At 45.2% G+C, this 27985-nt stretch overlaps 2 protein-coding genes and 1 long non-coding RNA gene across 5 annotated transcripts; 1 reads left to right on the top strand and 2 right to left on the bottom strand.

Annotated features, from left to right (window-relative positions):
* Window positions 1-27982, top strand: LOC147616904 (uncharacterized). 3 transcript variants are annotated; one of them, XM_086776543.1, is made up of 4 exons: window positions 1-173; window positions 26717-26759; window positions 27415-27461; window positions 27616-27982. In XM_086776543.1, the coding sequence occupies exons 1-4, from the start codon at window positions 33-35 to the stop codon at window positions 27886-27888; spliced, it is 504 nt and encodes a 167-aa protein (XP_086632669.1). In that variant the 5' UTR covers window positions 1-32; the 3' UTR covers window positions 27889-27982. The 3 variants fall into 3 exon arrangements, 1 of the variants encoding a protein (XP_086632669.1); XR_015262356.1 differs by lacking the exon at window positions 26717-26759 and having other exon boundaries at window positions 27415-27483; XR_015262357.1 differs by lacking the exon at window positions 26717-26759.
* LOC147616905 (uncharacterized) lies at window positions 521-2450 on the bottom strand. Its single transcript, XR_015262304.1, has 3 exons — window positions 2398-2450; window positions 690-776; window positions 521-562 (listed from the first exon to the last, which is right to left on the bottom strand). It is a non-coding gene; the product is annotated as an uncharacterized LOC147616905 (long non-coding RNA).
* On the bottom strand, window positions 22199-22934 carry LOC147616906 (uncharacterized). Its single transcript, XM_086776270.1, has 2 exons — window positions 22685-22934; window positions 22199-22578 (listed from the first exon to the last, which is right to left on the bottom strand). The coding sequence occupies exons 1-2, from the start codon at window positions 22932-22934 to the stop codon at window positions 22199-22201; spliced, it is 630 nt and encodes a 209-aa protein (XP_086632396.1).
* Window positions 27983-27985: the final 3 nt, after the last annotated feature.

The raw sequence follows: 27985 nt of genomic DNA on the forward strand, positions 1-27985 counted from the left end.
AATACGTCTCTTCCCTCTCCAGTTGCTCCTCGATGCATCCGTTGCCTGCTGCCGCGGCCACTCGGTGCTGGAACCACGCAACTGACATCTACATCTCTGACAAAATCGCTGAGGGAGTTCTCTCGTGTTTGGAGGAGCTCCTGCTTCGTTGCCCGCTGACGACTTGTTCTCAAGTACTACTTGCCCCTTTTTTTTTTTGAAACTACACTTGTTTGTCTTTAATTAAAACATGGGTTTGGCCACTGCTTGCATAAAAAAGTTATTGGTAAAAAAAAAACACATAATTTGTATCAAAATTCAAGCTGCACATGATAACGAATCTTCTTCACATAAATAATAATACTTTGTGATTAAAATGAGACCAAACTGTAAAAACTTCTAAGACGTAAGAAAACACAAGAATGTGTCTGTTAAATATTGTTGCATATCTTTGTAATGGAGAAGAAAGAAGACACAATAAGATTACTCCCATCTCTCATACGACAGATGCAGCATTTCAGTTGGTCACGTTCATACAGAGGTGGAAACATGGGAAGGCAGCGGCTCTCATGTCTGGCTCTGTCTTTATCCATGCATTTGGATTGGTAAGAAGTAGAGATGGATGACAGCAGATGGCTCTTCATAGACACATTACATAGGATATCACTGATCAAATATCCACAAGACATGGAGAGGGCCAGAAAACCTACCCCGCATGATGAGTCTTTGGAGATGACCCCATAGAAGCTGGGAGAGGGTAGCCACTCACACTAGAGAATTGAGAGGTGCAAGTACACCTGATTTTTGACATGCATGCAGTTGAGATGCAGAAGCATGTCATCCTTTGATGCCCACCATACCACAAAATTAGAGGTTAAAACACCTTTTCAGAGAGGAATTTGGTCCTCTCTCAAGGGTCATAGAATGAGTTGAGAAATCCTGTAATTTTTTTAAATTTCCTTTACTAAACTGTTTAAAAAAAGGCAATTTAAACAAAAGGAAGATAATTTTTGTAAATAAACAAGTCATTAGATTTATTTAATGATTGGTTTATATATAATAACTAGTTTACAACTTGCTTTTGGTCTCCTAAAACTTCTTTATAAGTCTAGATGGATGCCTCCCCTTTTCTCCAGCAACCCGGTTATCCAGTTAGATCTTCTCAGTCTCTACACCCATTACACATGGATCACAACTTTGGAGCTCCCACGGAAGATGCACTTCTACAAATCACTTCCTCAGGATGGATTCATCTAGCAGCCCGTCTACTTGAGTGTTTACATGTCCCATGCCACATGGATTGCAATTGGCCAGATACGGGTTTCATCCAACTACCTCAAAGTGGAGACAAGGAGAGTTGAGTGCGTCTTCAAAGCTGGGGAGCTCATACGGAGACCTAGGGAGGACAGGATATGTTGACTATGTCACAAAGAAGTTGAGATGGAGGAGCATTACATATGTTGCTATATCGAGTATATTGTGAGATCCAGAGGAGGTTTCACTATGTGTTCCATGAGGGATTTGCCCACTTTCGAGGATCATTGATCTCGTGGACGAGCGCTGCCTAGGGCTTTTCTTGCTTGTGTTGTGCAAAGACAGGGACACTTTCTTGAGAGAGCTTCGGTCCCAGCCAATCAGATCCCTTGCTAGCCAACTAGCATTAGCTTCTTCTTGACTGGGGAGGAGGAGGACACCCATATAATGGATCTCGTGGACCCCCCTCGCCTGAGTGAACTTGCCTGAGTGAACTTGCCTCGGACCAGGCCTCGACTTTTCAACATGCCCGTCTCTCTCTCCCCCCCCCCCCCCCCCCCCCTGCGTCCCGGTCGACCTTGGCCTTGATCCCCTCATTAGCTCTAGATCCAAGACATGCTCCATTGCCATCGAGCTACCTTTCCTTGCAATGTAGCTGAGGGAGACCTCTTAGCCATACTCATTAGCCTCATACTTGATATTTTGTAGAGTGTTATAGCACGATGAACAATGGAAACCAATCTAAGCCTGAGTTGATGCAAAGATAAATGTGAGTTATAAAGATTAAAAGTTAATACTTTTTGTAACTCGAAGCTTGGGACTAAAGCTTGATCGGCACTAACAGCTACCATTCCTCCACAAAAAAGATTAGGTGGGTTTATATTCAGTATGCTAAGCACATACCTGTGCTTGCCTTCACAACAGTTCAACACAAATGTGGAAGCATCCAGATGGCTCTATGTGTAACTTTTATAAACAACTGCAAAAACTTCACACGAACCCGCATATTGGACCAAACAAGATACTTCAGAAATTTCCCACAATGTTGATGATAACAGGAGCCAACTTAACAGAAAACACTACTTGCCACATATTCTCCACAAAATAATGGAAGTCGGAAGAGCAAAACCAAAGACTCATATCATTTGCTACAATATGCATTACCTTGCAAAAGCATTGTTGCAAAAAATCAGCTACTGAAGGCGAGACATGTTCAGGTATGGGTGGACACTCCTACAAAAAGAAAAAGCATGTGATTGAATATTACCATAACAAGACAATGCCAAAACAACATAACTAGATGCCTCAGTAAATTTATTTGCATCACCAAACATGGCTGTCTCTAATGCTTAGCTCTAACAAGAAGAAGTTTTAGAACATCCCACTATAATTCCCACATTGCAGATTACGACGACATCATGAGCTTCCACATGGGAGGCACCACATGCCTAGCTAGGTGCGGTTGGGGGCAAGGGGCTGCCGGCCCAGGGTGGGGGCCTGCAGCCCAACCGCACCTAGCTAGGTGAAACTCGCGGCGGGTGCCCAGGGGACTAGGGCCTTTGACACACTTGTTGATACCATCAATGCCGAGCCAACAATATAATCCATTTACCTCCGTGTGGGTACTGATTCTTCCCCAAAAACAACGGGTCTTCATGCAATAGAGAGGGTACAGCAAGTACAACTCTCCATTCAGTCGGTACCGCAGGTACAATGGTTGGTACAGCTAGTACAGTGGTTGGAATAGCAGGTACGATGGCTGGTACAGCAGGTACAACAAGTACAAAAGTTGGTACAGCCGGTACAATACGTGGTACAGCAAGTACAAAAGCTGGTACAGCCAGTACAAGGGCTGGTACAGCAGGTATGGTGGCTGGTACAGCCGGTACAGCAAGTACAAAAGCTGGTACAGCTTGTACGATGGTTGGTACAGCAGGTACAGCAAGTACAAATGCTGGTACAACAAGTACAATGGCTAGAAATCATAATAAATGATTGAATTACCCTTGCCTTCAATATTTCTTCGCGATAGAAGCCTCCAAAACAGTCCCCAACAGCCGGTATTCTTCATGGGCAGCCTTCAAGAGAGAGAGAAAGAGAGTAGCCATCATTAGGGTAGCCTTCAACGGTGGTAGAGGCTAGTGTGCAGCAAGAGAGCCTCTATTAATGAAGAGAGAGGGCTCCAATTTATAGATTTGGGCCTCCCATGAGCTAAAATGGCAAGAGAAGGCTACGATGACAAGTGGAGAGCCACACAATAGCTGAATTGACAAGTGTGAGGCCACTTGTCTCACTTTGATCCTTTTCTAACAAGTGTCAGGCCACTTGTCTCACTTTGGTCCACTTTCTTGCCACATGTCCCAATCTAAGAGATGGGTCCTTCCATAATCTTTACCTTTAAAAATATCCTAATTGGTAGACATTCTGTCATAGGCACTTTGCCAACTCTTGGTATCTGCTCAATTCCAGATGTAATGACGCGAACAGAATTTCCATCGGAGTCGGGCCAAAAATAGCAACTCTCCTAAATTTTAGGAGTGTGGTCCTTTGTATTCTAGGATAATCCCCCATTCCCAAAGCTTGTACTTTCCAAATATTTAAACATCCTGGAGTCCACCAGACCCCTTTCAGACTGGGAAATGTCCAGGCTGGTGACATCCTCCCCAACTTCTTAAAAGTTGTCCGCAACTTCAAGCTTCAAGCCATATATTCAAGATATAATCATGTCCCATCGATTGGGCGAGACGAGACAGTCTCAAAAATCCAATATAACTGAAGAATCCATGTCCCAAAGAAATGGACGAGACTAAATAAGTCTCCATAATACCAATATCAAAATCATGTCCCAAGATAAATGGGCGAGACAAAAACAGTCCCATAAGTCCAGATATCATAATCATGTCCCAAGATAAATGGGCGAGACAAATCAGTCCCATAAGTCCAGATATCATAATCCATGTCCCAAGTAAATGGGCGAGACACAATAAGTCTCCTGCCAACAAGACATCGGTCCACATGACCGTTGGCATAGACATAAGTCCCGTCATGTCCACTTTACCACGTGCACTCTGTGTTGGTACTCCTTGGATGAGAGGTGGGCTCAAGTAACAAGATAAAACAATCACTCGCTTGGTGTTCCATAAGCATTTCTGCTACACATAGTTTATAGGCATTTCGGCCACCAATAGTTTGTACGCATTTCGGCCACCAACTCACACTACCCTCTCAAGTGCCCATGTTCCCTTCCATCTGCTCTCTATTGTTCCACCCACACATGGTAGAAACAATCTTCAAGAGAGCACGTAGGACAAGAGAACACTACACATGGTATGTTGTGCTTGTCACTTCCCTTCCATCTGCTCTCTATTGTTCCACCCTCACATGGTAGAAACAATCTTCAAGAGAGCACGTGGGACAAGAGAACACTACACAGGGTATGTTGTGCTTGTCACTACCCTTTGAAGTGCCCACGTTCCCTTCCATCTGCTCTCTATTGTTTCACCCTCACATGGTAGAAACAATCTTCAAGAGAGCACGTAGGACAAGAGAACATTACACAGGGTATGTGAATCATGAGTTTCATAAGTCCAATGCATCCCAAATAAAGGGAGCCAAAAAGAATAATCCATCCCAGTAAAAGGGAGCCATAAACATAATCCATAAACCTGAGGATGGATCCAAATCCCTAGAAAAGAAGTCCAGGAATCCATAGACCTGTATACCATAATCCTTGTATACCATAACTCTTACCACATACTCCGTGCTAACCACACACCTTGGAGTAGAGGTGGACTTTATCCATAAAAGCATCATATCCATGAGATATCCAAAGATTTCTTCTCTATAAACTCGAACAGATTCGTCCATAGAAATTGCTTGTGAAGCCCATATAAATCTCGTCCAAGAAAGAAATCTCTATAGATATAATCCATCCCAATAAAAGGAACCATGAAAAGAATTCATCCCATTAAAGGGAGCCATAAACAATGTTTCCCTGAAACCATCTCAAGGCAAACAAGAATACCTTTCTCCTTGCATAGCTATACAAGGGTTAGTGAACATCAAAAACACTTCATAGTAAATAGCCAAAGCACCAACTTTGCAAACTCAAAGTATACTTAGCTTTTCTTTGCTAGGTTGGTCATGAAGCCAAAAGAAATATCTCGTCACCATATCCTTAAGATATCTTGAGATATATCTCCATATAGCTTGCCTGTAAGCTTGATAATATAATCCACAATATCCATATGGAAAGAGTGCTAAACGTGTGCACATAAAGCCAACTTCACACTTCCACGATAAAATTCTGTGAATTCATAAATCCTTAGATCAACAAGCTGTCTACTGCTTATGCTCTTGCTTCATAAGCTATGAAGCGGCTGGCCATGCTTAACAGCAATGATGGTAAGTGTGGTCCCCACTTGAGATCTTTTCTCTTCCTTATTGATAGAAGGAAGCCTCCGCTTCCAAGAAAGCCTATGCTCTGATACCAATGAAACTCGCGGCGGGTGCCCAGGGGACTAGGGCCTTTGACACACTTGTTGATACCATCAATGCATATTAAAACACTTAAACATGGCCACAGCCTTAACACATATCCATCATCTCTTTGCATAAAACATAAAGCTGGACAAAACATCCACAAATGCTGAAAATGGAGCTTGTACGTGTGACACCGCATAGAGGCCGGAATGGGCCGACCCCCCCCCTTGGAGTATTTTATTACCCAAGGAGAATAATATCATGTACAAGCTTTGAGGGCCTTACTCTCCCCACGGGAGATGCCGGATTATCCATATACAAATGCCATAACACAGCCCAACACGAGGCAACCAAGCCGGAACATAGGCTGTAGAAATGCCGAGCCAACAATATAATCCATTTACCTCCGTGTGGGTACTGATTCTTCCCCAAAAACAACGGGTCTTCATGCAATAGAGAGGGTACAGCAAGTACAACTCTCCATTCAGTCGGTACAGCAGGTACAATGGTTGGTACAGCTAGTACAGTGGTTGGAATAGCAGGTACGATGGCTGGTACAGCAGGTACAACAAGTACAAAAGCTGGTACAGCCGGTACAATACGTGGTACAGCAAGTACAAAAGCTGGTACAGCCAGTACAAGGGCTGGTACAGCAGGTATGGTGGCTGGTACAGCCGGTACAGCAAGTACAGAAGCTGGTACAGCCTGTACGATGGCTGGTACAGCAGGTACAGCAAGTACAAATGCTGGTACAACAAGTACAATGGCTAGAAATCATAATAAATGATTGAATTACCCTTGCCTTCAATATTTCTTCGCGATAGAAGCCTCCAAAACAGTCCCCAACAGCCGGTATTCTTCATGGGCAGCCTTCAAGAGAGAGAGAAAGAGAGTAGCCATCATTAGGGTAGCCTTCAACGGTGGTAGAGGCTAGTGTGCAGCAAGAGAGCCTCTATTAATGAAGAGAGAGGACTCCAATTTATAGATTTGGGCCTCCCATGAGCTAAAATGGCAAGAGAAGGCTACGATGACAAGTGGAGAGCCACACAATAGCTGAATTGACAAGTGTGAGGCCACTTGTCTCACTTTGATCCTTTTCTAACAAGTGTCAGGCCACTTGTCTCACTTTGGTCCACTTTCTTGCCACATGTCCCAATCTAAGAGATGGGTCCTTCCATAATCTTTACCTCTAAAAATATCCTAATTGGTAGACATTCTGTCATAGGCACTTTGCCAACTCTTGGTATCTGCTCAATTCCAGATGTAATGACGCGAACAGAATTTCCATCGGAGTCGGGCCAAAAATAGCAACTCTCCTAAATTTTAGGAGTGTGGTCCTTTGTATTCTAGGATAATCCCCCATTCCCAAAGCTTGTACTTTCCAAATATTTAAACATCCTGGAGTCCACCAGACCCCTTTCAGACTGGGAAATGTCCAGGCTGGTGACACTAGGCATGCAGTGCCTCCTCTGCAAAAGCTCATGATGTTGAATACTATAGGAAAAAACAATGGAAAAGACGTGTAACAAAAAAAGGCTTAGAGTTCTCAAATAGGTGGCTACTCTTATGGCTGACTCCACCCTTCAGCTCATCAAAAAAAAATAGTGGCCTAGCATTCTGTTGAAAAGCATCAAGGTGAGTACTCTTTGTCTATATGGCAGTATCTTCATGATTTCCGAAGGTCATTTCGGTCTCATACAAGTCATGTGCAGCCATCGTAAAACTTGCATATTTGTTTAAAAATTTGAATCGGAAGGGCCCAAAACAGTACATCGAAACACGTATCAGCATGTATTAACCCCTAGCAAAAGAATCAGAACCCTCATGGCTAGGCAGTCATTAGGAATCAAAGCAGGTATCGGCTTATCAACGCATTAGGAGTAGGGAATGGGCTTTCCTGGGAGGAAATCCAACGAGCGGGGGGGGCCGTGAGACCTGTTTCCAGACCATTCCCAACCATCACGGTTGGGGAAAGTGGAGCATCAGATTCTGCAGTTGGCCAATCAACTTTAAGCATGTCACTGAGTTGGAATACAAAGAGCTTGAAATTCTGCAGTGGGCTAATGAAGAGAGAACACGTCACCAAGCTGGAATTCAGATTCCATAGTGGGCCAATGAAGAGAAGACTCGCCAACATTCTGGAAGCTAGTTCTGATTTCCACGAAGCTAGTTCTGATTTCCACGAAGCTAGTTCTGATTTCCACCAATCATAGTGTGCCATGTCAGTTTGGTAGAATATAAAATTCTGCACCTGCTGACGTGTTGAGATCTCCAAATTCTGCAGTACAGGAACCTTATCCGAAACCAACGGCAGGGATCAGACTTCCCACGACCCCAACCATGATGGCTGAAGGAGTCAGTGCGAGTAAAACCAGCCTTCTTTAGTCATTCAGGCGCTAAGGCCATATCAAACAAGCCACGGAAGAAATCAGTAAGCTGAGATTTAACCTTTTCACAAGCCCACTAGAAATTTCAATAAGCTTAAAAGTTCTAAAGTGCCACTCAGTCAGAAGCCAACGTACAACTAGTTTGACCAAAGCTTAATGAAAAGCAAATAGATGAGGATCCAGCTCAAAAGACTAACCAGCTTCAGGAGCAAATTGAGAAGTAGAGCTGACCTCCATTGCAGAAATTTTTGTACGACTCGCTCGTCTGAGTGATCACAAACTCTAATGTTGGCACCAGATTCTTCAGGTAGTTTACGAATGACACTGCCACCCTTTCCAATCACACTTCGCATATTCTCAGTTGGAAATAAGACGCAATCTGATCTTGCACTTTTCATTGGGAACGTGTTGCTTGTCCATAATGACCCACGTCTCTCTCTCTCCCTCTCAGAGAGAGATAGAAAATGAAATGAAATGATATATTAACGTCTTCAGGAGGCCAAAATGACCTATGAGACCAAAAAGGTTACAACAATTGGTGGATCTGATACAATGTCTGTGTAAGAAAAGCTAAAAACAACTAAACAACTAACTGAAACTGAAACAACTATGAGGAAAAGTACGGTACTAGGAGCTCCTAATGGATAACGTCTGGGAGGAAACCTCCAGCAACAAAGGTAAGCATCATACACATCACTATCCAAAGATGTCTCTCATCGGTCGATGGCGGATATCCTCAATGTCCTCCATGTGACTGGACGTCTCCCATGCCATGCTAGTATGGTCGTGATCCTCTGTTGTAGTCTCTGCCAGTGTCGAGATGGGCCTCTCATCTTGGGGCACCTGGACCGCCCCAGCTCTATAGCCCGATCAATCAGTGTACCTCTAGTGCAGCTATACTATGGGGCTAGCTTCAATGCCTGCTGGCCTGACTGCTCAATCTCTGGTCGAAAGAAGTCTGTAATCTGCCTATGTAGGTGTCTCTCCCTCTCTGATCCCCTCCCTCTCAAGAGACCCTCTCTATGTCTAGGAAGCTCCAGCAAGTATAATCCGAGGCATCTCTGTTCCTGGTATCTCATGACTCTAGAAAGTGGTCCGAAACCCTCTCTAAACAGGCAGTGAAAACGGCCTCGTATCTCATAATATACTGGACAGTGACATATGTAATGTAACTCTGTCTCTGGCTCCATCTGGCACAGCTGACAACTCCTGGCCTTAGCTGGTACTCCTCTGAATCTGCCAGTCTCAATCTCTAGCTGGTGTGAGGATGTGCGCATCTGACCAATAGCACACCGTACCCCATGAGAAAGATGAGTATCCATGTAGCTGGGTCTAATCACAAACCCATCCTGCATGAGATGGAGAAGATGATCTCTATAGAAAGCCATCTTCGTACCAAGCTCCTGTGTCGGCTGTATCCATGTCCTCCTAGTGTCCAACCGAATCAAGTCCTGCCTGATAAGTCTGGTAATCTCTGCCCGTGTGAGAGAGAGGGAGGGTGCATCCAGGGAGTACTGAAATGGAGGTAGCCTGTCCATACTAAAGCCATGCAACTGGAACCAAGCTGTCATCTGTGCATACCAACATGATCCATCTCCCTGTGATGCCAACTGTCGTGAAGACTCCAGGGCTAAGCAAGCATATCTGTCTCTAGGGAGAGCCCAAGTGCTATGTATAAAGGAGACTGATCGAGTGAGTGCCTCTACTACCAATGGGGGGGCAGCCATTTCTCACGGATAATATCATGTGGTACGGAGGCCTTGGCCCTAATCATCCGGGAAATCATAGAAACCAAGGGCCTCTCCATATGTCTCCATCCATCAGTGCTACCAGCTCGGCTGTGGTGATCCACTGAGGGTCCCCATATCTCCACTCCATACAGCATGGCTGAAGTGACCAAAGTGTCAAAGAGCCAGAGCTTTGTTCGAGGTTCCTGAAACTGAACCTGCGAACACATCCTCTCTAGTCTCCCCAATGCTGCATAAGCTCTGGTCAATCTGGTCTCCGCTGCTCTCCTCAAGGAAAATAGTGGGCCACTGAAAACCACACCAAGGTAAGTATATGCATCTGTATACTCCACTGTCTCCTGACCATATGTAAAGGTGGGTACTGACCTCCTAACCCACTGTGCTGTGGTGTTAAACACCATCACCTTGGTTTTACCAAGGTTAACAGACAATCCACTGTCCTGTGCAAACGTGTGCAATGCATCCAAATGACGCTGCATCCCCTCTGGAGAATCTGAGATCAGCACAATATCATCAGCATACAATAACAACGGAATCCATGTCCCTGCTAGCTGTGCTCCTCTGTCACCCTCCCGCTCTACATAGTCTGAAACCTCATCCACGTACATCCTAAATAAGGTGGGAGAAAGGGGGCAGCCCTGTTTCACCCCAATAGTGGAGTGAACCATCTCAGATATACCCTGAGTAGTACGTACCTGCCCCACAACTGTCCTGTATAAAGCCATGATTCCCCAAATCAGCTCTGTGGGCACTCCCATCTCCTGTAGTCTGCGCATCAGTCTGGCTCTCGGTACTGTGTCAAAAGCTTTGCGGAAATCCACAAAGCAACAATAAATCCTCCTGCCATATAATCTGCCCTCCTCAATAATAGCTCTGAGTGTCAAGGTATGGTCCAGAGTGGAGAAACCTCTCCTGAACCCTCCCTGCCCTGATGCACGTATGCCCTCTCTCTCTGTCCATCTACTCAACTCCTGCTCAAGAATAGATGCATATAATCTAGCCAATGTGTGACCAATCATGATGGTACGATAATTCCGAAGAAGTATGGGATCCCCTGACTTGAAGATATGCACAATCGTGGACATATTCCAAGTCTCAGGAAAACCCTCACACATGGCTCGGTTAAACATCATAGCAATAAGCTCTGCAAGCATATCTCTGGCATGAATAAAGTGCTCTGCTACCAAACCATCATGATCATATGCTCTCCCAGTCCTCATCCTGTCAATAGCTTTCCTTACCATCTCAGCAGTAAAGAAAGCACATGTCTCTGGGCATGGCTCCGATGGGTCTGGCAGGGGCGGCTGTCCTGCTGCTGTGTACAGGGATGCTACATGCTCACTGTCATGGCCCTGTGAAAATGGAACAGTACAAGTGTGGGCATGGTGGTTGCAGAGTCAGAATATTTTATGATTCACATGGGGGGTGCCCGGACAGAGTTTAAGATGTGTGGACATCCCTAGGTGTGAAGGGGGGAACTAGAAACATTAAACTTTAATGTTTATTAAAGTTTGCCCCTAGGCCTTAGTGGCCCTAGGGAACTTTTATAGTTTGGGGCCCTAGGGATTATTTTGGGGAGGAGGGCCACTCCACTTTTGGGAGTGTTTCTCTCTCCTCTCTCTCTCTCTCTCTTCCCTTTTGGGAGTCGTGGAGCAAAAGTGAGCACACATGCATGGAAAAGCACAGAGGAAGGAGGCGGCTGCTGTATGTGTGTGCTGCTGCTGTTTTCTTCTGTATATTCAGTCGTACTTCCCACGTGTGCAGTCCGTACAGCACTGTACGACTGCAAGTACAGGCGGCTGCTGAAATCTGCTGCAAGCGTTCTTCTTCTCTGTTGGACTGGCTGCGCACAGACTCTGTACAGGCTGTGCAGAGAGGCATACAGCAAGTACAATACTGTACGACTGCCGTACAGTGTACGGACAGTAAGGTACAGCAAGTATCTGCTGCAGGCGGCGCAGGACAGGTGCTGGACAGGTTTGATTACGCTGATTCAGGCAGGTACAAGTGTGGACAGCAGGCTGCGTGTGCAAGTACAACTCTTGGCACGTATCCCGAGGTGGTACAGACGGGTACGGGGCTGTTTTTCAGATCTGTACTTTCAAAGACAGCATAGAGGTGAACGCAAGGAGGAGGGTACAGGCAAGTACAAGCACGTGTGAAGCAGGGTTGTTGATACAAGTGCTTGCAAGTACAGATTGGTACCGTTGCTTCCTCCAGTGCTGTTTCACGAGCTGATTTTGGTAAGCTCCGTTTCTGTTCATCTATCTCTCTTTCTACTGCTTGATGTCTGTTGCAGATATGAGTTATCTGGCCCCTTGTGAGAGGAGGGGTATGGCAGATTGACAAGGGTTGAGACAGAGTTTGGACAGCACATGTATGTATGAGCTGAGATGATGTATCATGCACTTGAGTTATGCCAGATGTATGCCCATGGCTGCCCTGTTTAGTGGTCTTGGCTGATCAGAGGGAGGCACAGTGTGTTATTGTGGAACACAGATCTGTGTGCATAGATCCTCTGTGCTAAGAAGGATTTGTGGGCCGTCAGATTGGACGTACAGGTGTAATCTCTTGGCTGATTTTTGTTGTACTCAGCCATTCATATTATTTTAATTGAATAAAGAAATACCGCAAGGGGCGCCAAGCCTTGGGGCCAACAGGTGTCGCTTTGTTTTCAGATTTGGGCACTCTAGCTCCAATCTGTTTTGTTTTCATATCTAGACTACAAGTGGACGGGTGACTGCTAGTCTACCGCACTCTGGTTTCTATCAGAGGCCGGTTTCAAGGTTCCGTCGCCGGGACCAATCATCAACTTTCTGAAGGGGGTGAGCTCGTGGTTGCTTTGAAGAAAGCCATCGCTGAAAATTCAGCAAACATGTGTGATACAGAGGATGAGTACTTCTATCGTGAAGAAGAAGAGCAAGAGACTTCTCCTGAAAGAGATGTATCTGAGGATATTTTTGCAGGAGAACAGGCTGCAGATGTTGAGCCTTATGAGGATGTAACACAGCCAGAAGATGTGCATGGTAAAGAGGATGATGATGCTCGGTTCAAAGATCGTTTGGCTAGTGTTATGGATACTTTCATGCAGCTCACTCAGAGCGAGAGATTTGCTGAATTTATGAGATCTCGCACAGAGCCCCGCACAGAGCCCCAGAAAAAGAAGAAGAAGGTTCGTTCGAAGAATCTTCCACAGGGTCATAGTGGTGCCATCCCACAGGAACCATCTTTAGGCCAGTTTCCGAATATGCAGCATGCTTATGGAGCAAACTCTCAGAGTTCCTTCTATGGACAGCCACCTATTCCTCAGCAGAATATGCATCCAGGTTACTTTGGTGGTGGCTCGGTGTTCCAATCCATGACTGGGGGTTATCCTCAGGGAGGCATGGGTATGTATGGGCCTTTTGGAGCCAATTTTCAGCCTGGCATGCAAGGGAATATGTATGGTGGTATGCAGTCCGGTATGCAAGGAAATATGTTTGCAGGCATGCAACCTGGGATGCAAGGCAATATGTTTGGTGGTATGCAGCCAGGTATGCATAATGGAATGTTTGGAAACATGGCTGGAATGTATGGTATGCCTGGCATGAGAATGGGAAATGTTGACCCAATGATGGGTATGAATGTTGGGGGCAGCAATCTTGCGAAACCACTTCCATATGATAATCTAACGCCTATGGGAAAGGCGAAGGATTACAAGGAAGGGGGAGCTGCAGTGAAGTTTGACACTTTCAGTGGAGCCAAGGATAAACTTAAAGCACTTACCTTTTTACAGCAGTTTGATGCTGCTTTTTCTGGTGGGAATTACACAGAGTCCTCTAAGGTGAGGAAAGCTGCCACTTTTCTCAAGGGCAATGCTTTGCAGTGGTGGTCTACTCTTCTTTTGCAGGGCATAGCACCCACTACATGGGTCCAATTTAAACAAGTCTTCTCTTCCGTATGGCTCACATCTACATTTGAGGTGGATGTTATGACTGCATGGCACAAGCTGGATGCTTCAAAGTGTGATAGTTTGGAGGATTATAACAAGAAGTTTTGGGAAGCTCTACTCCCAGTGACTTCTTATCGTGCTGTGCCATTATCTGAGCAGGTAGAGAAGTATTGTTGTGGGCTGCCCAAGGAGGTACGAGATTATTGTATAAAGACAAGAGTAACGAACATGTCACAGATGATTGAAAATGCTATGACAGCTAATGCGTTACTCACAGGTGGTTCATCTGGGTTTAAAGGCAGTAAGAAATTGGGCAAGAAAGCTGAAAAATATGGGCATGCTTCTCGTGATGCTAAAGGGTCTTCAGAGACAAAGTATAAGAAGTTGCCAATGCCCAAGAGGACTTCTGAGGAAAGACAGGCTTTGAGAGATGCTCAAAAGTGTTTTTACTGTATTGAAGAGGGGCATATGTCATTTAATTGTCCCAAAAGAAAGTCCCAAAAGGACCCTGACAATAAAGGAGAGCCCAAGCCAAAGAAACCAAAGCCTTCCTGCAGACTTAGTTCCTGATCTCGGTGGAGCAGCTAGGTGGTGAAGCTACAGAGTTGTGCAGGGCATGGGGCAAAGTGAGAGATCAGAATGCTTTGATCTTCTTTGACACAGGTGCTAGAGCCAACTTTATTTCACCAGATTTGGCTGGCCAATTGGGGATTCGCGCAGAGGAGATGGGGCCGTTACATAAGTCAAATATGGCTTGTCCAGGGTATGCAGAACCCGTTACTCCTATTATTGGGAAGCTTCGGCTTCATTTGCAGGGTTATGTGGACAACGAAGAGTTCTTCATCATGCCTTTGGATGGCAGTGATGTTTTGTTGGGGATGCCATGGTGCCACAGGGTACATGCGGTGGTGGATACTTACAATAGGAAAATCACTTTGACTCATAGAGGGAAAGAGCATGTATTGGATGTAAAACTCAAAGGGGAATCTGTTCCTATTGTATCCGCTTCGGCGATTTCATCAGTAATGAAAAAGCATCTTTCCGCGTACTTGATTTATGTAAAGGATGCACAAGATGATGAGTCTAAGTCTAATTTGTCTATGTAAGATAAGGACAGGACTGATTTCTTAAGTGGGTTTCAAGATTGTTTTTCCGAGTCATTGCCAGGAGAATTACCTCCTGAGAGGCCAGAAGATCATGCCATAGATCTGATTCTTGGTAGTACTCCACCGAATAGACCGCCGTACCGTGTTAGTGCAGCCCAACAGGAAGAGATTATGAGTCAGGTGCAGGAGCTTTTGAATAAGGGGTTGTACAGCCTAGCTCATCACCCTTTTGCTCACCTGTGCTCTTAGTACAGAAGAAGGATGGTTCTTGGCGCATGTGTATTGATTACAGGGCGCTGAATAAGAATACCATCAAGAATCGATTCCCCATACCGAGGATCGATGACATCTTGGACCGCTTACAGGGCTCCACAGTCTTTAGTCATATTGACTTGAAAAGCGGGTATCATCAGATACGCATTAGACCCGAGGATGTGCATAAGACAGCATTTCGAACCACGTTTGGATTGTATGATTTCTTGGTTATGCCCTTTGGTTTGACAAATGCGCCTGCCACATTTAACAGAATGATGGACAGGATTTTCAGGCCTCATAGAGAGTTTGTGGGCACTTTCTTTGATGATATGATTGTGCATTCACAAACTGAGGAAGAGCATAGAAGGCATTTGGCCATTGTGTTTGCAGAACTCAGAAACCATAGATTGGTGGTTAATGGCAAGAAGAGTGAGTTTTTCTTGCAGGAGATACATTTCTTGGGGCATATTGTGTCTGGTCATGGAGTCCATATGGATCCAGCCAAGGTTGAAGCAATGCTTAATTGGCCAGCTTTGGGGACCGTGCATGATGTACGCAGTTTTCTAGGATTGTGTTCCTATTACAGGCGTTACATATGGCACTTTGCTGAAATTGCTTCGCCTCTTCATGCTTTGACGAAGAAAGCAACTCCGTTTAGATGGGCTGATCGGGAAATTACAGCATTCAAAAAGCTCAAAGAAAAGCTTACTTCGGACCCAGTAATGGTGTTATCGGACCTCCGAAAGGCTTTTGTTGTCCAGTGTGATGCATGTGGAAGTAGCATTGGTGCAGTTCTCATGCAAGAGGGACATGTGATAGCCTATGAGAGTAGAGTTTTGCAAGATGCTGAGAAGCATTTACAGGTGTATGAGAAAGAGATGTTGGCTGTAATTCACGCTCTTTCTACATGGAAACACTACTTGCTTGGGGCTGATTTCACTGTGCAGACAGATCATCAGACCTTGCGATATTTCCTCACGCAGAATAAGTTTTCAGAGAAGCATATGCGTTGGGCAAACTTTTTATCAATGTTTCACTTTCAGATTGTGCATGTGGAAGGCAAAAAGAATGTAGTGGCAGATGCTTTGTCATGCAAGCCACAGGTCTCTGCAGTTTCACTTGCTTATCATCATGAGCTTGCCATTTTTCAAGAGGGGGGTATGTCATGGCCCTGTGAAGATGGAACAGTACAAGTGTGGGCATGGTGGTTGCAGAGTCAGAATATTTTATGATTCACATGGGGGGTGCCCGGACAGAGTTTAAGATGTGTGGACATCCCTAGGTGTGAAGGGGGGAACTAGAAACATTAAATTCAGCATAGAGGTGAACACAAGGAGGAAGGTACAGGCAAGTATGTGCACATGTGTGAAGCAGGGTTGTTGATACAAGTGCCTGCAAGTACAGATTGGTACCGTTGCTTCCTCCAGTGCTGTTTCACGAGCTGAATTTGGTAAGCTCCATTTCTGTTCATCTATCTCTCTTTCTATTGCTTGATGTCTGTTGCAGATATGAGTTATCTGGCCCCTCGTGAGAGGAGGGGTATGTCAGATTGACAAGGGTTGAGACAGAGTTTGGACAGCACATGTATGTATGAGCTGAGATGATGTATCATGCACTTGAGTTATGCCAGATGTATGCCCATGGCTGGCCTGCTTAGTGGTCTTGGCTGATCAGAGGGAGGCACAGTGTGTTACTGTGGAACACAGATCTGTGTGCATAGATCCTCTGTGCTAAGAGGGATTGTGGGCCGTCAGATTGGACATACAGGTGTAAACTCTTGGCTGATTTTTGTGTTGTACTCGGCCATTCAAATTATTATAATTGAATAAAGAAATATCGCAAGGGGCGCCAAGCTTTGGGGCCAACAAGTGTCGTTGCGTTTTTAGATTTGGGCACTCTAGCTCCAATCTGTTTTGTTTTCATATCTAGACTACAAGTGGACAGGTGACTGCTAGTCTACCGCACTCTGGTTTCTATCAGAGGCCGGTTTCAAACATGATGAGGACTTTGAAAGATTACATGATCAGATGTCTGAGGGTCAGCGGCATGAGCATTACACTCTCAGAGATGGGTTTTTGTTGATGCATGGCAGACTGTGTGTTACCAGGCCATTGCGACTCAAGGTTATGATTGAAAGTCATGCTCCACCGTATGCAGGTCATAGAGGTATTGACACGCCACGGTCAAAGTGGAGACTTTCTTTTATTGGCCCACCTTGAGAAGAGATGTTGATGCCTTTGTGAGGCAATGTATCGTATGTCAGAAGGTAAAGTTTGACCGTCAGAAGACACCAGGGTTATTACAGCCTTTATCTATTCCGGATAGACCTTGGGAGAGCATTGCCATGGATTTTGTATTTGATCTTTCACGGACACAAACGGGAAATGATGGCATCTGGACTATCATATGCAGGTTCAGTAAGCAGGCACATTTCATTCCCGTGCGGAAGACAATTAAAGTGGATCATATGGTGAAGTTGTTCATGGCGAACATCTTCAAGTATCATGGCTTGCCTACGTCTATCATTAGTGACCGTGATCCACGGATGACGAGTTTGTTTTGGAGAGGGTTGTTTGACAACATGGGTACAACTCTCAAGTTTTCATCGTCATTTCATCCACAGACAGATGGTCAGTCAGAAGAGGCTAACTCTACAGTGTTGGATCTTCTCAAGTGTTATGTGTCAGAGCACAAGCAACAATGGGAAAAGTATCTTCCTTTGGTGGAGTTTGCATATAACAACATTGTACATAGCTCGACAGGCAAGGCGCCTTTTGAGATTGTAGAAGGAGGGAAGAAGGTTCCACCCATTTTGCATACAAAGGATAAGATCTTTGAGGCTGATCAGTATGTGGAGAGCTTGGATGAAGCTTATCGGAGAGTTAAGTTGGTCCTCCAGAAAACTCAGCAGAAGCAAAAGAAAGCCGCAGACCGTCACAGACGTGATTTACAGTTTGCATTGGGTAATTGGGTTCTTTTGCGCTTTGAAAAGGCTAGACTCAAGAAGATGAAGGGTAAAGAGCGCTTATTCCCTAAGTTGAGCATGCGATATTATGGGCCTTTTCAGGTTTTGGAAAAGATTGGTGAGGTAACCTATCGTTTGAAGTTACCAAATCACTGGAGGATTCACAATGCTTTTCACGTGAGTCTTCTTAGACCTTTCCGTGGGGATGTGCCTGAGGATGTATCAGATGAGGCTCAGCCGGAAGTTGAGGAACTTGATGAGGTTCTGATTCCAGAGCGGATACTGGCACATAAAGAAAGGAAGGTACGAGGTAAAGTTTCCCGTCGCTATCTTGTGAAGTTCAAGAACTATTCATCGATGGATGCGAAGTGGATGGAGGAAGGTGACTTAACAGATTCACCTCAGGTTTTGCAGCTTTATCTCGATGCCTTTGAGTTAGAGCCGACTCTTATTGTGGCTCATTCAGGTTCAACAGAGCATGGGTCTGGAGCATTACCTGATGCTCAAGAGGGGGGTAGCACCTCCACTCCCTTGATACAGACAGGCTCAGATGACATCTAGAGGTCGCTTGGTGCAGTTTTTATCTCACCCGAAGGTACTGAGGCTGACAGTACATCTGTTTATGGGACTTCTATGATATATGTGTACTATTCACATGAGAATTTTGTGGATATGTATGGTTCACAGTGGTATACAACTTGGACTATTACTATGCCATTGGTTTGCAGTGAATGTTGATACATGTGTATGGCTTAGAGAGATTGGGACGCTGATCTTGCCATATTGTATATTTCACTTTGGATATTTTGATGCATCACCAGAATGCAATCGAGGACGCTTGCCATTTTTCAAGAGGGGGGTATGTCATGGCCCTGTGAAAATGGAACAGTACAAGTGTGGGCATGGTGGTTGCAGAGTCAAAATATTTTATGATTCACATGGGGGGTGCCCGGACAGAGTTTAAGATGTGTGGACATCCCTAGGTGTGAAGGGGGGAACTAGAAACATTAAACTTTAATGTTTATTAAAGTTTGCCCCTAGGCCTTAGTGGCCCTAGGGAACTTTTATAGTTTGGGGCCCTAGGGATTATTTTGGGGAGGAGGGCCACTCCACTTTTGGGAGTGTTTCTCTCTCCTCTCTCTCTCTCTTCCCTTTTGGGAGTCGTGGAGCAAAAGTGAGCACACATGCGTGGAAAAGCACAGAGGAAGGAGGCGGCTGTTGTATGTGTGTGCTGCTGCTGTTTTCTTCTGTATATTCAGTCGTACTTCCCACGTGCGCAGTCCGTACAGCACTGTATGACTGCAAGTACAGGCGGCTGCTGAAATCTGCTGCAAGCGTTCTTCTTCTCTGCTGGACTGGCTGCGCACAGACTCTGTACAGGCTGTGCAGAGAGGTATACAGCAAGTACAATACTATACGACTGCCGTACAGTGTACGGACAGTCAGGTACAGCAACTATCTGCTGCAGGCGGCGCAGGACAGGTGCTGGACAGGTTTGATTACGCTGATTCAGGCAGGTACAAGTGTGGACAGCAGGCTGCGTGTGCAAGTACAACTCTTGGCACGTATCCCGAGGTAGTACAGACGGGTACGGGGCTGTTTTTCAGATCTGTACTTTCAAAGACAGCATAGAGGTGAACACAAGGAGGAGGGTACAGGCAAGTACAAGCACATGTGTGAAGCAGGGTTGTTGATACAAGTGCCTGCAAGTACAGATTGGTACCGTTGCTTCCTCCAGTGCTGTTTCACGAGCTGATTTTGGTAAGCTCCGTTTCTGTTCATCTATCTCTCTTTCTACTGCTTGATGTCTGTTGCAGATATGAGTTATCTGGCCCCTTGTGAGAGGAGGGGTATGGCAGATTGACAAGGGTTGAGACAGAGTTTGGACAGCACATGTATGTATGAGCTGAGATGATGTATCATGCACTTGAGTTATGCCAGATGTATGCCCATGGCTGCCCTGTTTAGTGGTCTTGGCTGATCAGAGGGAGGCACAGTGTGTTATTGTGGAACACAGATCTGTGTGCATAGATCCTCTGTGCTAAGAAGGATTTGTGGGCCGTCAGATTGGACGTACAGGTGTAATCTCTTGGTTGATTTTTGTTGTACTCAGCCATTCATATTATTTTAATTGAATAAAGAAATACCGCAAGGGGCGCCAAGCTTTGGGGCCAACAGGTGTCGCTTTGTTTTCAGATTTGGGCACTCTAGCTCCAATCTGTTTTGTTTTCATATCTAGACTACAAGTGGATGGGTGACTGCTAGTCTACCGCACTCTGGTTTCTATCAGAGGCCGGCTTCACTCACCCCAAATCTCTGTGGAGGTAATGGCTGGTGATGGTGAATGCTCATGGAATAGTCTCCATGCCTTGCCTGAGTCCTGACTCATAAATAACTGATACAAATCCCTCTCTAACTGAGCAAGATAAGCCCTCTTCTTCCGTCGCACTAGGTGCCGGAAGGTAATCCGTGACTGTCTGTGAGTGGTAACACCCATGAGCACCTCTCTCTGTAATCTGATCCTCATCTCTCTGCACTCCTCATCATACCAACTGTTCTGGGGCATGTTCCTAGATCGTCTCCGTGTAGGCTGCTGACTATGGGGATATGCCTCTGATGCTGCAGCATGAAGCGTATCTATCAATATCTGAGTGAGCTCATCTAATGGCCGTCCTGGCTCCTCGGCACATAAGTGTCTGTATATCTCATCCGTGTACACGGTGTCAGTCTCCCTCGTAAAGGTATAACGAGTGTGTGTGGAGACCTGTCCCAATGGAGCGGTGCTGAAGTGAAATGTGAGAGTGAAGGACAAGATAGCATGATCCACTGCTATTCCAACCGGCCTAGTGCCTACCATAAAATCTTGAAAAGAGGGAATGAGACTGGGCTGAGCCATAACATAGTCCACTGTACTGGCACCATGCCTATGTGGAAAGCAAGTGAAACCGCCCGATGTCGGGAATCTCTGTAGGCCATTCAGGATGGCCAATCCATGTGCAGTCCCCATGTCTATCAAATACTGCCCATACAGTGTATGTTCCTCATCTTGTGAGAGTCTAGATAGGCCCATATCCCTAACATCAAGCTCCCTCAACATCTCCTCTGAGGTATTATAAAATACTGTCTGGTTATGGGCGGTCCTGGCATTGAAGTCCCCCAGGAGAATGATGTCACCATCCCTGGAGAACTCCCAAATGTCATCATCCAAAATAGAAAAGGGAGACTGCCCGCTAGGTGATGCATACACTGATGTACAAGCCTAGCAATTAATGCAGTTCTCTGCAATCCTCCCATTCCTCCTCAAACAGCTCCATGCAATCAATCATTTCGTCCTGCAAGATCTCTTCTTCCACTCCCACGATACTTTGGCTAAAATCTACAAACATCACACTTCCCCCTTCCCTTGCGTGCATGATGTTGGACAAAGACACGTCCCCATGCAAGAGGTTGAATCCATGAATGTGGGCTAGTGCATGCTTGGCTGCCATCGCTAGAGGCGTGCCACCAATACTATCTTGCAGATTGCATTTGGCAAGTGTATCACCTTCCAATGAGAGTGCCAAAAAACCCATAAAACCACCCCATAGTGAACCGTAGCAAAGCAATCGTGGCACAGCTACTTTTTGTACCTTATGCAGAACATGATAGGCAACGACTTCCTTGTAAAAATCCTCGAGCTTGTCCCGGTCCTCTGTAAAATCAAACATTTTTATGGCAGCAGGCTCATCCCATACAATAGCTTCTCTGACAATGACAGTTCCAGCGCTTGACAAAACTCGATCCAAGTTCAAGGAGAAGATGTCAAATTCTGCAAACCCCTTGAACCAGTCAACAAGTGACTGCGCACCATCTCGCTTGCGAATCCAGCATGATGATGTTCCAGGTTTCTGAAAAGAAAGCATACTCGGCTCATCGTAGGTGCTTGTAGAAGATGGTTCTTCATCTAGAGCGGCTAATCTCTTCTTGTCTACTTTGCAAGATGAAGCATGCCCTGTGCGCTTTCTCTTCAATTTGGGAGGAGTGACAAATTTTCTAGGTAGTGGGGTCTCGCCGGCCTGATCAACAACAGATTTGGGAATAGGCAGCGCATTCTATGCCAGGTAACACACAAAGAGGAAGCATCTCCGAACACCCACTGGATCATCATGTGAGAAAACCCTCGAAATCATCAAGACCTTATCTTGGGGATTCCCGATCCTCTTTAGAAATATATACTGCTCCTTGGAGCACAACACACCATAAACAGACTCCTCCAATATCATGTACAGGTACACTTGAGCGACCCCAAATCTCACTTTGTCACGCTCAGTTGGAGCATCAGAAGAAAAGAGATCGACTACATGCTCCCCTTGTTTCAATCTGAGTTGCCAAGGTTCGATGGGCAATTTACATTTGACGTACATATCAGGGCGATTGGGATCAATGGAGAAGCAGGCCCAATCCACATTGGATTTCACGCAAGCAATGGATTCTGTTGCATTTAATACAAGGTCTAAGCCTAGACCTCTATCGAGGGCGGTTGAACACACATACTACTGCACGTACCTCATCCTTTTTGGTGATGACCGTATTGCGACCAAGAAGGGCTTTGCGTGGGTACACTTCAGAAGTATGCACCTGTGCCAAGAGATCACAAGGGCTTGTGTTGGAAGGAGCGCTTGGAGTAGTCCACCATGCTGCAAGCTCTTGTTCGAACGTATCCCACTTCTGCACCACGTAAGGCGTCCTTCCACCTCCCATGGACCTAGTCTTGCCTGTACTCTTCCTGAGGTGGTATCTCTCAGGTTCTACGCCCTCGCCCATTAGGGCAGCAAGAGTTTGTGCCATATCTCAGAACGCCGCTTCTCCGTCAAGCCTCTATGTATCTGCGTTAAAAAATAAAACTAGATGTGCGATGCAACAAAAGCTTTATTTTTTAACGCAGATACATAGAGGCTTGACGGAGAAGTGGCGTTCTGAGATATGGGACAAACTCTTGCTGCCCTAATGGGCGAGGGCGTGGAACCTTAGAGATACCACCTCAGGAAGAGTACAGGCAAGACTAGGTCCATGGGAGGTGGAAAGACGCCTTACGTGGTGCAGAAGTGGGATACCTTCGAACAAGAGCTTGCAGCATGGTGGACTACTCCAAGCGCTCCTTCCAACACAAGCCCTTGTGATCTCTTGGCACAGGTGCATACTTCTGAAGTGTACCCACGCAAAGCCCTTCTTGGTCGCAATACGGTCATCACCAAAGAGGATGAGATACGTGCAGCGGTATGTGTGTTCAACCCTGTCAATGAGGCCCTCGATAGAGGTCTAGGCTTAGACCTTGTATTAAATGCAACAGAATCCATTGCTTGCGTGAAATCCAATGTGGATTGGGCCTGCTTCTCCATTGATCCCAATCGCCCTGATATGTACGTCAAATGTAAATTGCCCATCGAACCTTGGCAACTCAGATTGAAACAAGGGGAGCATGTAGTCGATCTCTTTTCTTTTGATGCTCCAACTGAGCGTGACAAAGTGAGATTTGGGGTCGCTCAAGTGTACCTGTACATGATATTGGAGGAGTCTGTTTATGGTGTGTTGTGCTCCAAGGAGCAGTATATATTTCTAAAGAGGATCGGGAATCCCCAAGATAAGGTCTTGATGATTTCGAGGGTTTTCTCACATGATGATCCAGTGGGTGTTCGGAGATGCTTTCTCTTTATGTGTTACATGGCATAGAATGTGCTGCCTATTCCCAAATCTGTTGTTGATCAGGCCGGCGAGACCCCACTGGCTAGAAAATTTGTCACTCCTCTCAAATTGAAGAGAAAGCGCACAGGGGACGCTTCATCTCGCAAGGTAGACAAGAAGAGATTAGTCGCTCTAGATGAAGAACCATCTTCTACGAGCGCCTGCGATGAGCCAACTATGCTTTCTTTTCAGAAACCTGGAAGATCATCATGCTGGATTCGCAAGCGAGATGGTGCGCAATGACTTGTTCACTGGTTCAAGGGGTTTGCAGAATTTGACATCTTCTCCTTGAACTTGGATCGAGTTTTGTGAAGCGTTGGAACTGTCATTGTTAGAGAAGCTATTGTATGGGATGAGCCTGCTGCCATAAAAATGTTTGATTTTACAGAGGACCACGACAAGCTCGAGGATTTTCTACAAGGAAGTCGTTGCCTATCATGTTCTGCATAAGGTACAAGGAGTAGCTGTGCCACGATTGCTTTGCTACGGTTCACTATGGGGTGGTTTTATGGGTTTTTTGGCACTCTCATTGAAAGGTGATACACTTTCCAAATGCAATCTGCAAGATAGTATTGGTGACACGTCTCTGGCGATGGCAGCCAAGCATGCATTAGTCCACATTCATGGAATTAACGTCTTGCATGGGGACGTGTCTTTGTCCAACATCATACACGCCAGGGAAGGGGGAAGTGTGATGTTTGTAGATTTTAGCCAAAGTATCGTGGGAGTGGAAGAAGAGATCTTGCAGGACGAAATGATTGAATGCATGGAGCTATTTGAGGAGGAATGGGAGGATTGCAGAGAACCGCATTAATTGCCAGGTTTTGTAATCTTTTTTGTGGAAATTTGAAAATTGAAGCTAGATAGCTGTACTCTTTTTCTTGCCCTGCCTCCAGAGGTGCTTGTTACCTCCTGGTTGGCTTTAGGAACAGAGATTTGAAATGGGATGTCATGTGATTTCCACAGGTCTCTTTAAGGTTACATGGATTTGAAATGGGATGTCATGTGATTTCCACAGGTCTCTTTAAGGTTACATGGATTTGAAATAGGATGTCATGTGATTTCCACAAGTCTCTCTAAGGTTAAATGGATGTTGTGTTTTATGGGAATCAAACTCTTTACTTTCTTGCTTTCCTCTTTTTTTGTCATTGAGAGAGAGAGAGAGAGAGAGAGGGAGAGAGAGACGTGGGTCATTATGGACAAGCAACACGTTCCCAGTGAAAAGTGGCAGATCAGATTGTGTCTTATTTGCAACTGAGAATATGGGAAGTGGCAGATCAGATTGCATCTTATTTGCAACTGAGAATATGGGAAGTGTGATTGGAAAGGGTGGCAGTGTCATTCGTAAACTACGTGAAGAATCTGGTGCCAAGATTAGAGTTTGTGATGATCACTCAGACGAGCGAGTCGTACAAAAATTTCTGCGATGGGTGTCAGCTCTACTTCTCAATTTGCTCCTGAAGCTGGTTAGTCTTTTGAGAGCTAGATCCTCATCTATTTGCTTTTTATTAAGCTTTGGTCAAACTAGTTGTACGTTGGCTTCTGACTGAGTGGCACTTTAGAACTTTTAAGCTTATTGAAATTTCTAGTGGGCTTGTGCAAAGGTTAAATCTCAGCTTACTGATTTCTTCCGTGGCTTGTTTGATATGGCCTTAGCGCCTGAATGAGTAAAGAAGGCTGGTTTTACTCGCACTGACTCCTTCAACCATCATGGTTGGGGTCATGGGAAGTCTGATCCCTGCCGTTGGTTTCGGATAAGGTTCCTGTACTGCAGAATTTGGAGATCTCAACACGTCAGCAGGTGCAGAATTTTATATTCTACCAAACTGACATGGCACACTATGATTGGTGGAAATCAAAACTAGCTTCGTGGAAATCAAAACTAGCTTCGTGGAAATCAAAACTAGCTTCCAGAATGTTGGCGTGTCTTCTCTTCATTGGCCCGCTATGGAATCTGAATTCCAACTTGGTGATGTGTTCTCTCTTCATTGGCCCACTGCAGAATTTGAAGCTCTTTGTATTCCAACTCAATGACATGGTTGAAGTTGATTGGCCAACTGTAGAATCTGATGCTCCACTTTCCCCAACCGTGATGGTTGGGAATGGTCTGGAGTCAGGTCTCACGGCTCCTGCCGCTCGTTGGATTTCCTCCCAGGAAAGCCCATTCCCTACTCCTAATATGTTGATAAGCTGATACCTGCTTTGATTCCTAATGACTGCCTAGCCATGAGGGTTTTGATTCTTTTGCTAGGGGTTAATACATGCTGCTACGTGTTTAGATGTACTGTTTTGGGCCCTTCCGATTCAAATTTTTAAACAAATATGCAAGTTTTACGATTGCTGCACATGACTTGTATGAGACCGAAATGACCTTCGGAAATCATGAAGCTACTGCCATATAGACAAAGAGTACTCACCTTGATGCTTTTCAACAGAATGCTAGGCCACTATTTTTTTTTGATGAGCTGAAGGGTGGAGTCAGCCATAAGAGTAGCCACCTATTTGAGAACTCTAAGCCTTTTTTTGTTACACGTCTTTTCCATTGTTTTTTCCTATAGTATTCAACATCATGAGCTTTTGCAGAGGAGGCACTGCATGCCTAGCTAGGTGCGGTTGGGCTGCAGTCCCCCACCCTGGGTCAGCAGCCCCCTGCCCCCAACCGCATCTAGCTAGGCATGTGGTTCCTCCCCTGTGGAAGGTCATGATGTCGTCGTAATCTGCAATGTGGAAATTATAGTGGGATGTTCTAAAACTTCTTCTTGTTAGAGATAAGCATTAGAGACAGCCATGTTTGGTGATGCAAATAAATTTGCTGAGGCATCTATTTATGTTGTTTTGGCATTGTCTTGTTATGGTAATATTCAATCACATGCTTTTTCTTTTTGTAGGAGTGTCCACCCATACCTGAACATGTCTTAGTGCTTTCGCAAGGTAATGCATATTGTAGCAACTGATATGAGTCTTTGGTTTTGCTCTTCCGACTTCCATTATTTTGTGGAGAATGTGGCAAGTAGTGTTTTCTGTTAAGTTGGCTCCTGTTATTATCAACATTGTGGGAAATTTTTGAAGTATCTTGTTTGGTCCAATATGCGGGTTCGTGTGAAGTTTTTGCAGGGGGTATGGGTCTTTTCCATCTTTTTTTCCTATAGTATTCAACATCATGAAGCGAGGTGTGGTTGGGGGCAGGGGGCTGCTGGCTCCCACCCCGGGCCGGCAGCCCCCTGCCCCCAACCGCACCTGAAGCTCATGATGTTGTCGTATTCCACAATGTGGGAATTTGTCTAAAACTCCTTGTGTTTGGGTGGCTGGTACATTTGGATGGATCTGTTCTTCTTTGGAGGCAAAAGAAACTGACACCGCTGCAAATCTTGTAGGATTGTTATGCATTGATTATCATTCGAATTTGGCATGCTTAGTTATCATTGCAAGAATAAGTTTGCATTACTTGCTCGAGGATTGATAATTGAATGTTTACGGTAAATGTGCTTGTTTTGCCATGGTGTTTTTAGATCTATATTTTTTTAGGAAACGTATTTTGTTTTTCAATCGCTTATATTGTGGCTTTTACATGGCTCTTATTTTGCAGCGTGGTGTACGCCTCCCAAACACACTAGAAATCTAGACCCCATGGCGGTAAATCAAAAAATCCTATGAGGTTCATTTTATCCCACAAATGCCTTGCATGAGCTTCAATATGGTGCAGTCGAAAAAATGACACTGTTGGCACATATACCACTTCCCTTCCCTAGAAATATCCTCGCATGATCTCTACGTTATGTGCTTGCAGTGCCCCTTTGTCGACATAGCAACTTTGTGTGTACAGCTCAATATGCAATGTAGACAGCGGTATGATTGGCAAATGTGTGCAGCGTGTGCACTCTTTCGGCATTGCTGGGCCTTTCCATGGCTTTTTTCCAGGAGTTCACCAGAGGACATATCTGAATACGGGGAGAAAATGATGGGAGATATTGAAAATTCCGCATCGAGAGCACCAGCAGAAGAGCTCACAAGCAAGAGCATTGGTGGTTGTAGTTCTGTAAGCCTACATTGGTGGCTGTAGTTCTGTAAGTCTACATTACTGTCTGCTTGAGTTTTGGCTCTTGAGATGTGTAGCTTATTGTAGGTATCTTCTAATTGCTTCCAATTGCGTGGTCTTT

This window comes from Cibotium barometz, chromosome 37, assembly GCF_041138505.1.
Source record: "Cibotium barometz isolate CiBa-2024 chromosome 37, ASM4113850v1, whole genome shotgun sequence".
NCBI lineage: Eukaryota > Viridiplantae > Streptophyta > Polypodiopsida > Cyatheales > Cibotiaceae > Cibotium > Cibotium barometz.

Excerpts from the sequence above, each read along its gene's own strand:
- LOC147616906 (XM_086776270.1), bottom strand. The coding sequence starts at position 22,934 with ATGGCACAAACTCTTGCTGCCCTAATGGGCGAGGGCGTAGAACCTGAG. Across the intron at positions 22,579-22,684 it reads CCCACGCAAAGCCCTTCTTG|AATCCATTGCTTGCGTGAAA; the intron begins GTCGCAATACGG and ends TAAATGCAACAG.
- LOC147616904 (XM_086776543.1), top strand. The coding sequence starts at position 33 with ATGCATCCGTTGCCTGCTGCCGCGGCCACTCGGTGCTGGAACCACGCA. Across the intron at positions 174-26,716 it reads CGCTGACGACTTGTTCTCAA|GAGTGTCCACCCATACCTGA; the intron begins GTACTACTTGCC and ends TTCTTTTTGTAG. Across the intron at positions 26,760-27,414 it reads TGTCTTAGTGCTTTCGCAAG|CGTGGTGTACGCCTCCCAAA; the intron begins GTAATGCATATT and ends CTTATTTTGCAG.